Raw genomic sequence first — 11530 nt, forward strand, 5'->3', positions numbered from 1 at the left:
TGTGTGTGTGTGTGTGTTTCTGCAAATAAATAAATGACATTGTAAAGGCTACCATACACAATGTAGGATGCATGTAGGAATCATATATGCTAGCAAATAATAACAATAAAACCACTATAAATGACATTATCTTAATGCAGTGTAACTGTAAACATGTAAATAATGCACCTAAAATACAAACAAGGGCGTTCAACAATCTCCATTATATCGAATCAACAGCCAGGTGTAACCTAGGTAACAGGAGAAGAAAACAAACAACAAAATCACAATAGACCAATACAACAACAGGCTTAAATAGACTGAGAACATACGTTATACGACTTACAGTTCTCAAGGACACACACACAAACACACACACACACACACACACACACACACACACGCACAATCTCAACTGATTATCCACCAGACAGCTAGTCTCTTTTTTTACAGAGCCCCCCTGAGGTCAGCTGAGAAAAAAAACAAAAAAAACATTCCATGCTAAAAAACTAAAAACCATGCGCACAGATTCATAATCCATGCTCTCAGTTTTGACAAACTGTGAGCATTAATAAACGTGAGGAAAGTAGGAAAGATATTCACAGATTCAAACGTGTTTAGACGTATATTAACTACAACACCGACACAAAAATTATTTTAATGATTTTAATGATTAAATAAGACAGTGTCTCCAAACGTATGTTTTAACAGTGAGTGCTGTAGTACAACCAGGAGGAGACAAAGTCATAATTAAGGTAAGAATATATGTGGAATACCTTTCGTATTTTGCTCACATTTATAAATCCATGAGCACGGATCGTTATGAATCCTTTTCTCAGCTTACCCCGGGGGGGCACCAAACTTTTTCTTTTCTCTCACTTTCCTGCCTAAGTCCGCGCTATTCTCCAACATGACAACCTTTTGTACAAAACTACTTACCTACTTCCTATCTTTGATCACAACACATCAGTGTCACCAGCAAGGTAAAGCTAAGCTCACCAATTATGCGTCTGCAAACCGATTGGAACCAAAAACATCACATTTCGACGCATCTGAAGTACAGATTTCCACTGGTCTAATATCCATTTCCGGTGTTTCTTTGCCCAAGCAATTCTCTTCTTTTTCTTCTTTCCAGCAGTGTCTTCTTTGCAGCAATTCAACCATGAAGATTCACAAAGTGTCCTCTGAGCGATAGTTATGGATTGTAACTCCAGATTCTATGAGTATAGGCGTGGCATAGTTGTGAAGATTTCTTTCGCCCCCTGTGCCCTGCATAGGACTCTCTTATGTCCTCCGTTACTGTATATTACTGCTGCAAGACCAGAGATCTGATCCCAACATCAGCATTTCTGGACCTTGATGAACGGTGCATAGCGAGACATGGTTCGGTGAATGCTTACTCAGTATTCACACACGTCGAAAACAAAAACCTTAGCGGTGGGAACTGTTACCGGACAGTACCGGTGCCCCTGTTCTTTGAAGTCTTCAAACTGCTTGTCTCTGAAGAAAAATTGGGAGCAGATATCTGGTCTCGCAGCTGTGAGATGCAGTAACTGCAGTCATAAGAGAGGCCTGTGCAGGGCACAAGGGCACGAAAGAAATCTTCACGACTGTGCATGCACGAGCTACTGTATAAACCCAAAAGCAACCGCTCTTAGAGGGCGATGCCTATGGAAATAGAACAGTTATTGTTGAGAGGTTACTCCTTCTTGACCTCTGTGAAGCATTCATGTGTGGTCTGATCTAAGGTGCTGTTAATGTGCGCTGGTAACTTTAATGAACTTATTCTCAGCAGCACAGATATCTCTCGGGCTTCCTTTCCTGGGACGGGCCTCATAAGAGCCAATTTCATAATAGTTTTGATCGCTTTTCTAACCGCACTTGAGGATCACAAACACCTAAACAATAGCCGTAGCTTCCAGTGGCTCCTCACCAGACACTGGTTGGTTTAGTTCCCTGTTGTATGGACTGGTTGAACACTTTAACTGGAATCTTGTCAAGATGGAGGTGAAGTGGGATATGTGAATCTGCGAGAATCAAGCTGCCATGCAAGAATAGGTGACTACCTCCTGTATCTTACTGAGACAATGCCAGAAGTACACAAAGCTGTCATCAAAGCAAAAGGTGGCTACTTTAAACTTAAAACAGCCCCAAGCCATATGTGTTGTTTCCAGATTTGTTGGTTAATGTATGCTCCCCCATAGCATTTTGAGCATTAAACACTTCATTTCCTGGATTCTGGTGACTTATTATGAAACCATTTCTACCTTTTTCTGATTCAATTTATGCTAGAAATACCTTTATGTAAAGGCAAACATAGATGACAATTCAAATATTAAAACACAATGGAATACAATGCAGTAAGACTTTCTGTATTGCTTTCAATATTTATTCTCCTGTAGAACGACTTTTCTAATTATTGAGCCGGCAAACATGTAGGCAAAATTTACTCCTCCCTGCTCTTTTGCGTCTTTTGTTTGCAAAGTTACCTCTTTAAATGTGCATGTGACACATATTCACCTCAGTAATACATTTATTCATTTTAATAAAATAATAAACCTATGGACTTTAATTGCACAGAGGTGTTTCAGCACGATATCGGCTCATGTTGAAACACACATTCAAAACATATATGTGTTTTCTGAGATTTGGAAAAGTTGTGATATTTTGAGAAAAATAAAGTCACTATAGGCTTTTAAAAGAATGAAGTCGCAAAATTTCAGGAAACAATCTACTTGCTCCCTAGTCTGCTGTGTATTATGTCATTGCTCAGCTGATACGGTAGATCTCAGAAACTTTTGACAGACACAGAGCATCTCTGGATGAGAAAAAATTCAGGGAAGAGGGAACACAGCTTCGCATCAGAGGTGGAAAGCGTAACAATGACAGTAAGACATGGAGCACAGGCACGACACATCTGCCGCAACATGCGTCAGCATGCAGCAGCTGAGCACGTCCATAAGAATTACCTGAAGCTGCACAGACCAGGGAAGCCCAAGGCTCATCTCTATTTTCACAGAGAGAGTGGACACTAAGAGACGCACGGGTCTGCTTCGGAGCTCCGTGTGTTCTAGCCTGAACCATAGACTGGAAACGTCACGTCCTAAACTTTGTGTTGCCTCAATTTAAAATTACATTCAGAGCTACAGTCAAAACATTCGGGGCTGAAGCCCCGGAACTACCGCTTCCTCCACCCACCGGCAGTTGTTTCACATCACTGAAGGATTCGTATGAAAGAACAGCACTCAGTCTGATGCAAGCCATCTACATGTTTGTATTTCCCTGACTCTAAATGCACTGCTCATTCATTTGTTATCTTCACGGTCTGTTAAGCTCACAATGCAGCATTGTTAAAAAGGCATAATTAGATGGGAGTATGTAGTAGGCGTCTGAGAGATCATCTGCTTTTAATGTCTAGATGGGAATAAGTTCACAGGGTTTTGTGGAGTAAAGAAAGTGATAAACAATTGGTTTATTTACATTTAGCATACATTTTAGCATATTGTTTATTTAATCATTTGCACATTTCGGTTTTCCCATCCTGTAATTATTCAAATATTTGTTCTTTTATTTTATTCCTCTTATTATTATTATTTCATGTATATTGTATGTATATTTTTCCTAGTATCTCATTTATATTTATATTCTGTGTTGTGCGACTGATTACGTGTGCTGCTGTAACACCGTAATTTCCCATTTTTCTTGGGATCCAATATCTATCTATCTATCTATCTATCTATCTATCTATCTATCTAGTTATCTATCTATCTATCTATCTATCTATATATCTATCTATCTATCTATCTAGTTATCTATCTATCTATCTATCTATCTATATAAAACACTGTCCTTTTAATGGGGCATAGCATTCATCATTAATTTCTATATATCTATAATCTCTATGATACAGTCTACCTTTCCAGTAGAAAGCTCTTACTCCATGCTAGTTCTGCCGCTGCTGGGCAGCGCACAAACAGCTCAAGCATAAAGACATTGTAAACAACAAATGTGATTCATACCAACAAAAGTTGGCCTATCTAGTCTGCACATACGCACATTAATACAGACGCAGTGGAGGGCTGATGTCATGTGACATGTGGTGCGTCATAGCACTACTACATGTAGGGCTTATACATTGCCCAGAGTAAGAGAGACAGTGGCAATGATAGATCATGTGTGATACACATGTGAAGGACTAGCCCTCCCACTGGGAGAAAACCCCATAGTAGCTGTGACGCGGGTAAACATTTATCAACATTTGCTCTGACATCAAACCTCGTCAACAGAGTTCCCCCCCAGCCATGTGGGAGAAACTGTGACTCTGGCAGGCCTGAGAAACCTGCTGATCTGGGTTCATGGATGTAACGGTGAATAGCATAGTTTTTTCCTGGTAATTGATGAACAGTTCATTCTCATTCTCTCCTTTTTATTTTTTCCTTCTGAACAAGGCAGGAACCCTAATCGCCTCCCTTGCCGGTCGACCAGCATGGGACCATTTCTGAAAACAATTGTACTGTAGTGAATAGAAAGTGACAAATAATGAATTGAGCCATGAATTATATGGTTGATCGATATTGTTGATCGATGAAATAACTTTGCAAGTCAAGAACGTCTCAGGTATAGATTATAGTTGCACTTTCTATCGTGGGAAATCTGCAAAAAAGGCTTCAAAACCCAAAGCTACAAAACCCAACATGTTGACACCAAAATGTGATCCGCAATTGGGAACAATTATTTTACATTTGCAACCAAGAGCGTATGTTTAATACATAAACTGCGGTAACCTCTTTTGGACGCATGGATGTATTACAGGTTAAATGTTGTTGAAGCCAACAGCTGACCAGGACAACAGAGTACTCAACTTGAATGTATGTTGCTTAAATGTATAAGTAAGTTGATAAAATGTTATTTTTGCTATTGCCAACCATTCCGGAGAGTTCTGGGGATGTTTCCACAGGTTGCAGAGAGAGTAGTCTCACGGGCTGCGGAGGAAGGTCTGGCTAGTCCACACAGAATTCCAGGACAGGAGAAAAACTTGCTCTGCTTCTTTAAACCAAACAATTGTTTTGGGCAATGCCAAGCACCAGACGGAGCAACGATTTGATTTTGATTTTGATATTGATTTATTCATTTGTATCAAGAATGCCTTACATGTGAAAATACATTAAATACAATCAGGGATAAAAACACAATTAACATGAATCAACATATGCAGTCAAATGTTGTTACAACTTCTAATGTGATTAAGGCAGTTTATGATTCTTCACTGCTCTGTTTCTGTGTACTTGCGTGTTCCCCTTTGTTTTATGTCACTATGTGTTTTATGCATTTTTTAGTTTGTGTACTTCTACAGCATCTGTGACTCACAGACAAACAGGACAGCAGGTGGCGTGTGATGTAATATGGGGCCCATATAAGTCTGCTGTCTGTCTGCTGGATCTACCTGAGTAGGAAACCGGAGACAACTCACTGGCAAACTGGACCCCTAATGGGTTCAGCTTTTAGAGATGTCTAAATATGCACATTGAAACCTTTCTGTGGGTTTTAAAGAGTGCAGAAGTTGAGACCTTTTATTCATGGGTTTTCTCTGAGAGACTTAAGCCTTATCGATTTGTATGACCAATTCTGTTCAAAGTGAAGATTTGATTGGTCTTAGAAATACCCAACAGTAGTGTATCTGCAATTGGTGAGCAGAGGATGTCTTTGCCAGGGTCCAAGCTCCCTCTGCTGCTCTATGGCATCCTCCTGTGCAGCTCCTTTGCTCCGCTGCCAGTTATCAGCAGTAAGAGACAGAGCATAGGTAGTGGAGGGCCAGTGGCGAGGGACATCGCCAGCTCCTGGGACAAGAGGGAGGAGACAGCTAGAGACGGAGAATACCTGCTGGGGATAAAGAGACTGAGAAGGCTTTACTGTAATGTGGGCATTGGCTTTCACATTCAGGTCTTACCGAAAGGCAAGATCACAGGCGTGCATAATGAAAACAGATACAGTAAGTCCTTTTGCCTTTCAAATAACTGTACAACTGTAACCAAGACTTGAGTTAGTACATTGGGGCCATTGGGTCCAGTGATTTTGTATGGATTGTTTAAATTATTTTTCATTAGCAAATGTGTGCTTATTTTAACAATTAATTGCAATGCATGTTGAATTTTATCTGGTCAGTTCATGTGAATAGATAATATGGAATTCACTTGGGCATTACTGGAGAATGTGGAGCAATGATTCCTAAAAGCAAAATATGATTCCATCAAACAGAACTACTGGCGGTGCCATTTACTAACTGCACAGTCCGTTATACTGATTCAGGGTGTGTGTGTGTTCATGCTTGCAAGCATGCATGCGTGTGTGTTGGACAGATTTTGGTCCAACTTGATGCCGACTTGCTGTGATTGTCACATATAACGCCACAAGAGAAAGGCAGCGTTTGGGCATGATGGGAAACGTCTGGATTTCCACCTCATTAGCTCAGATGTTTGGCCGGAGACATGACAATAGAATCTTCTTCATGTTCTGTTTATTTGAAAAGATTTAGACTTTGTGAACAGATTGTATATTCTGTGTTTGATAACTTTTATGACCGAGACTGATTAAGTTCATTCCAAATGTAGCCTTTGATAATGGAACCTGAAGGATTGTAGTCTTGTAAGCATCAGAGTCAACAAAATATCAGCTAACAGGCATTGTAATATAATGAGTCAGAAAATAACCCCCTTATGGACAACCTAAACCTGCATTATTATTGTTATTAAACTCTCATATTTCCGTCCTATTCTGAGTGACTTCCTGCCAGAGACACAGCGCTCCAATGATGGGTCGTCACCCCACATGTCTCTTGCTAGCTTGTTACTGCTTTTCCTGGCCAAAAGTGTTTTCAATTTGTGATAAGTGATGCATTTCTTCTAATGAAAATTCAAGCAATTATTCAGCTGGAATACTGACATGATAAGCTAACAAGTCATCCCTGCTGAGGTTGGTCTGCCACTCTACACAGGAATTCAAATCCAGATTAGAGGTCGGACAGAAGCCATACTTTGAAGTTCAGCAATTTCAGATCAGTGCTTTGAGACCGACTCACACGGACTACCTTTATCAGTACGAAGGCCAGCTGCCGACCGTTACTAACCCAAACATCTCTGCGTTCTCTGTTCTTGGGGATCAATTCAGTCTTACTTAAATTGGGCTGCTTTTCAGCAGTGAAAAACTGCAGCGGTGTAACTAGTCTCCAGACCTTCCTCCACAGCGCTACGGAGGACGGACTGGTTAGTGCACCCAACACTCCAGGATAGGATACAAATGTGCTCTGGTTTATTGGCATTTCTTTAAACCAACATCAATCATCTTGGGCGGAGCAACAGTGCCTCTGCAAAATATCCTCAGGAAGGAACTTGTTTTCGTGGAACACGTGTATGTTCAAAATTAGTTTTATTCGTGCAACAGACAACTCAGATTGGACAGATAGTCAAGCTAGCTTCCTGGAATTACCTTGCAGAGATCTGAGGAGCAGTTAACCATAGTCCTCAGAAATCCACCAGAGTCAACGCCAACACAAAGAAAGAGGAAGCTGACGGACATCCGGGCAGAAAGACTGACATTAGGCCAAATTCCCGCCACCAGAGCCAGAGTGTAGTACTGTAGTTCTACTGTAAAACCAGATAGCACCACATGGTGGTGTCTCCATCTGTTTGTGATGTGACTAAAGCTAACAGCTGTTTCCTTCAGTGTAAACTAACTCTCAGAACGTCTAGCTCTCTGCACCAGCCCAGACATCTGTCTTCAGTTCATAGCGACACACAAAGCCTTGATCAATCATTACAGACATACAATTCACAACAAATAATGTGTGATTTCAACAGCTGTCTGTGGAGAATATGGTTCACCACGCTAGCCACAAGAAGTTAGTGTGGTACATTTGATGAAATGGAGGCGTGTCTGTCAAGAGAATTTCCTAAAATCTCTTTCCATGTGGATTGGCCTTTAGTGTGTAAATGTGTTCTGTTTAGTTCAAAGTACAACGCTTGAATCAGCCACCTTCTGTTTAAAGCTTGCAGTTCAAATCGCTGAAATATAAATGTGTTAAAAAACAAAAGCATGAAGTGCATCACTTATGCAATATGAGGATGGGCCTACATGAACATTACTCATGGGGGCTTTACTCTGTTCCTGTTCCAATCTTTTTGGGACTATACAGCCCTTCTGAGGCAACCTCAGTAAGCATTTGTCGTGGACGTTTCTTGAACAGCGAGACAGGAATTTGTTGGAAGTGAGACTTTGTTGAAACAAAAATAATGACAGGCTGCAAACTGAATCAAGGTTTGGTCGTCGGTGAAGTTTTAATTGTTTTCTGTAGAGAAGAATCAAATGACAAGAACAGTTCTCACAATGCACACATCAGCTACAGAGTGACAAACGTCTTGCAACAGTACATCAGTGATATCCCGCCTTAGTTCCCGTGCCCCCAGAGAAAATAATACCTTATTTGGAAAACAGTCTAATTTTAGTATAACAATTAGTCTTACCAGGCAGACAAGTTGGAGTTGTTACGTCTTTCTGAATCTGCCCTGTGTGTGTCCAAGTTCTCTACCGGTTGTTGTGTCTTAGCTGGAAAATGACAACTTTTGTCTTTGGATAGGCTGTGGTCTTGACTTGGGACCTGCCATGAAAAACATAACTCTGGACAACTGTTTCTGTTAGACTTTGTTGCATTTGTCCTTGAAGGGAAAATTCAAAGACAAACAGCCGTCTTCCCCTTCAGGAAGGACACACAAAGAAAATTTCAAAAGTCATACACCCTGCAATGCATTGTGAATAATTATATGAATAATCAACACATGCATATTACAGAAGGACATATAAATCATGCTTAAATGTAACTTTCCCATTACACATTATTAGTGTCCCATTTAGTTTGAACTTCCCTTTATGCTGCTGATCATTTCCATGTTTCATCCCAGGCCTTCTAGAAATGTCCCCCGTTGAGAGAGGAGTGCTGACTCTGTTTGGAGTGAGAAGCGGCCTCTTCATCGCCATGAGCGACAAAGGGAAACTCTATGGCTCGGTAAGAACGGATTGTCCCTGTTCATTTGGCGGAATTCTTTACACAGATGTCTTCCATAAGCAGTATATTGATATGGTAAAAAGTCAAACAGCACCATATCCATGCTGGGATGGGTGAGGGTCTCTGGTTTCTACATCATCTGAATGCTGTAACCTGGATGTTTACTGGGGTTTTAGAATAATTCCTGAAGCAGTTGAGTCCCCTGTCTGTAAACAAAGTAAAACTAGCTTATCTTGGACCTCAGCTTCAACTAGCTGAACCTAATGGCTAGACTCTGAAAGAGGCACTGTAAGTAGTAATGGGGGATGTTGTGGACCAAAGGCTAAACTAACCAACAACCTGGAGGTTAATGTACAGGTATTACAAAAGTAATGTTTCAAAATGTAAATAAGCCACTTTAATCAGACACTCTAACCCAGAATTAGAGTCTGTACTGATCTCTAAATGAAAGATTCTTACAGTGTATATTATCCACACCTGTTGTAAATGTGTGTGTGTGTATGTGTGTGTGTGAGAAAACCTCTTTCAGTTCATGAAATATCTGCAGCTACGTCAAGTAGCAGCATCTTAGACACGTTTCAGGATTAAAAAACCACATTGCACTATTCTGTTGCTCATGTGGGGGATATTGCATCATGACCGCCATTCAATCTTTTCTGGCAATAATGATGTTTTTGTGGCTTTTTATGGCCTTTAATTGACAGGATAGCGTAAAGACAGGAAAGGGGAGAGAGAGAGGGAGTATGACACATGGCAAAGGGTCGTGGATTGGACTTGAACCCATAGCCACTGCAAAGGTCTCTGCTTAGTGAGCTAGAGGTCGCCTCGCAAAAGTTCACTTCTGATGCAAACTCTGCAATGTCACATCAATTACAATTTGATGCCGTCCGATTCATTATGAGATCAAGTAGAATTGTGACTTCTAAAATGTCATCTAACATAGCAAAAAAAAAGATTTTTGTTTCAAAAGCAGAAGCAGAATTGTTGCCAATGTATGTTATGATGCTGCTTATTTCCTGAAAATCCACAAGTTCAAAGATTTAACACCTCATACTAAATTTTTGTTTCTGATATAAAAGGCTTTAAGTTGATGAATAGATTTCGGACCCATATTTGATGATGAAACGGGGCCAGTATCTTACCGCAGAATCCTCCAGACGACATGTTTCAATGAGCAGTAACAGTATAATTAAGGCATCCATTAGTGATGCTGTAATGGTAATACACTGTTACCTGTGTAGACAGAAATCTGTGCACAGCGCCATGACAGTACACAACAGACCAACAACTTTAGCAAGGCGCAGCCCGAGCCCTCGTCCAACAGTCATCCAACGATTACACGCCTGAAGTCAACACTTTGAAACAGCCTTGAAACTCGAGGCCCGGGGGGCCAAACCCGGCCCTCGTGGACTTTTGATTCGGCCCGCGTTTCAATGTAGGTTCACAATAAACTTTGGCCCCCTTGTTGTTCGCCAAACAGACAGGAAACTGTTTTCAGACTGTTAGTACGTGTGGACTGGTAGCACACATGGGATCATTAAAAGAGTATACGTTAGATAAATAAGAAATTAAATAACTTGAACTTGTTTCAGTGATCCACCTGGAGGAACGGTGAACTAAGTATTAAAAACATCAGCAGAAATGGGTAGAATCCTGGGGCCCATTTTTGCAATATCTGGACCCAATTTGATTTTAAGTTTATTTTTGCAAGTAATTATGCACTGATTAGGTCCTTGCTGGTCTTTCTTTGGTTTTTGTATGGATACTACTGGACATCTTTGGGTTTTGGTTTATTTGGCTTAGGGTTAGGATGATTTGAGCATTCTTGTACCTCTCCCACCCTTGTGTTTGTGTGTGTCTGCACACATCTGTATGTGAGTATGCTTGTTTGTATTTTGGGTGTTGATTTTTATGTATTTTGTTCATATGTCGATGACAAACAATCCTAAAACAACAGCCTTCATTTAGCCTTATGATCAGATTATTGAGACTGAACTGTCGATGTGTAATAAATACCCTTACACCACATCACAGAGAACATTTTAAAATATCTATGGTTTTTTAACTGCTTGTAAATACACAACCCAGAACTGTTCAAATGAATTTCAAATGGCAATTAAACTGAGATAAAACTAAAAATAATGCAAATACAATGCTCAGAAATGGGACCTAAAAGTATAGGAACTATTAATATCCAGATGACGCAGATCCCCAGTGTCTGCTGCTTCTGTCTGATTTTATTCCAAGTCTCGATGACGGTAGGTGGTTTCCTCCGGCCCTGAGCCATAGGTGTAATGTTTTATTTGGTAACATTGGAGTGATCAGCTCCAGTTAAAGTTGTTGTGAATGCTACCTGAGGCTAATGTAGTCATAATCCAAACACCAGTTAGTCATCCAACAGTTAGTCATCCACTTACTCATCTGACAGCAGGCCGGTAGGTAGGTAGGTGGTTGGTTGGGGGGTGGGGGGTCGGGGGGGTAAATTGACCTTTGACT

The 11530-nt window shown here is 40.6% G+C and overlaps 1 protein-coding gene across 1 annotated transcript in view; it reads left to right on the top strand.

The window, feature by feature from the left end:
* The first annotated feature begins 5676 nt into the window (after nucleotides 1-5676).
* The window catches only part of LOC116696607 (fibroblast growth factor 4), a 7720-nt gene continuing 1866 nt past the window's right edge, over nucleotides 5677-11530 (top strand). The window contains exons 1-2 of the mRNA XM_032527687.1: nucleotides 5677-5968; nucleotides 8931-9034. Coding sequence (XP_032383578.1) covers nucleotides 5677-5968; nucleotides 8931-9034 — 396 coding nt within the window. The remainder of the gene's footprint in view (nucleotides 5969-8930; nucleotides 9035-11530) is intronic.

Source organism: Etheostoma spectabile, chromosome 10, assembly GCF_008692095.1.
Source record: "Etheostoma spectabile isolate EspeVRDwgs_2016 chromosome 10, UIUC_Espe_1.0, whole genome shotgun sequence".
In the NCBI taxonomy this organism is placed as follows: Eukaryota; Metazoa; Chordata; class Actinopteri; order Perciformes; family Percidae; genus Etheostoma; species Etheostoma spectabile.